The sequence below is a fragment of the Thalassophryne amazonica genome, chromosome 19 (genome assembly GCF_902500255.1).
Source record: "Thalassophryne amazonica chromosome 19, fThaAma1.1, whole genome shotgun sequence".
NCBI lineage: Eukaryota > Metazoa > Chordata > Actinopteri > Batrachoidiformes > Batrachoididae > Thalassophryne > Thalassophryne amazonica.
The window spans coordinates 692,763-694,405 of NC_047121.1; the positions used below are offsets into that span (position 1 = coordinate 692,763).

General features: G+C 45.7%; 1 protein-coding gene across 1 annotated transcript; it reads right to left on the reverse strand.

Moving 5' to 3' along the window:
* Positions 1 to 235: 235 nt before the first annotated feature.
* cx52.7 (connexin 52.7) lies at positions 236 to 972 on the reverse strand. Its single transcript, XM_034159820.1, is given in 7 exon segments — positions 236 to 301; positions 303 to 404; positions 406 to 426; positions 428 to 511; positions 513 to 595; positions 598 to 655; positions 658 to 972. Coding segments are annotated over 7 exon segments (729 nt in total).
* Positions 973 to 1,643: the final 671 nt, after the last annotated feature.

Below are 1,643 nucleotides of genomic sequence, written 5' to 3' on the forward strand. Positions count from 1 at the left end.
TATAAGTGGTCTGACGCTGTCCCATGTGAGCCAAGCTGTTATGTCTCACTGCCTGCTGGTTGGCTTTAGCAAACTGATGAGGAGGCTTCATTTCAGCGTCAGGAATCACTTTTGAAAAGTTTGAGTCAAATGCCTGTTGTGATGGTGACGTGTTGCTCATCACACAGAGGTGTGGTGACCACGGCTTCCCCTTGGACTTGAAAATCAAAACTATCATCTTCCACACATCTTTCTCCTATAAGGCCTGTTTTATTTTCCTGAAGCCCAGGTGGGATATTTCTAGAATGTTGAGGAAAAGTGACAACACCAGAAATGACAATCATGAAGATCATGAAGATGGTCTTCTCTGTGGGTCTGGAGACATAACAGTCTACAGTGTTGGGGCAAGGCAGCCTCTCACATTTTGTACAGTGGTTGCAGTTTGGGCACCATAGAGTACATACTGGCCCAGGATAAAGGAAACCTCCAAAACAGATCGTGTCAGGATATGAATGATGTAGGTTCTCACAAGAGGAGCCTCGAAGAGGTGCCTTTCTTCACCTTTTTTTTTGCTCTTCGAGTCTCCTCAGCTCCCTCTCCACCGGTTTTGTTGATCCAAATCCAACTCAGCGTCATCAAGTTCTTCCTTCAGGTGGGCACGTCTCCGGTGCCCGGTCCTTTCTCTAGAGTTCGGATGCAATAGAGGGCGTGACCCATGTAGGACCAGTGAGGGTGCAGACACAAGATAACCTGCAGGACCCAGAAGCGAATGAGGGCAATAGGGAAGGCATGGTCATAACAGACTGCCTTGCAGCCTGGCTGGTCAGTGTTGCATACAAACTCAGTCTGCTCATCGTCCCACACATCCTCAGCAGCGGCTCCAAGTATCAGCATGCGGAAGATGAACAGGATAGTAAGCCATATCTTGCCCACAATGGTGGAATGAATGTGGACCTCTTCCAGGATGCTTCCCAGAAGGTTCCAGTCACCCATGGTCAGCTTCGCCCTGCCTTACTGCCACATGTCTTCAGACTGTGGGAGACATAGCAGATGAACATAAGATCAGCAAGAACCGTTCTGCTTTTCAAAGTACTAGAATTTAGCCATCACACATCCAGAATATTTCCACGCAGGGCTTCGACAGCAAAACTGCTGGTCCATACCAGATAACATTTTTTGACAATAATCAATAAATGTTAATAAAGCAATAAGTGTTATCATCTTTGTATTCACCAAATTACTAGAACATATAATGTTTCTGTGTAGGCTCTCAGTTGTCCAGGGTGGTTTCCATAGTAGAGAAGCCTTGAATCTTCTACTGGACTGGGTTGCTTGATGCTGAGGACGTTTCGCTTCAAATCGCAGAAGCTTCCTCAGCTAAAATTCTTGCTCTGGAAGTCTGACTTCTGTCTGACTCTTGTAGAGAAGAATAAACAGAAGCCAACAAAAAGCTGGAGTTTTAAACCTAACCAGACCCCTCCTACTGAGAGGCAGACTGCTATAGGCTAGTAACTAAACAATAGCTCTAATTAGCAACTATTGTTCTGTAGTTAGCACACCTAATGGCAGGACAGCTAGTCCCTCTAATGATGGGATGGATGCCTTTCTGATGGCTCCCTTGATGACGTGAATGACTCATTACCATGAACAAAAGACTAAAACTC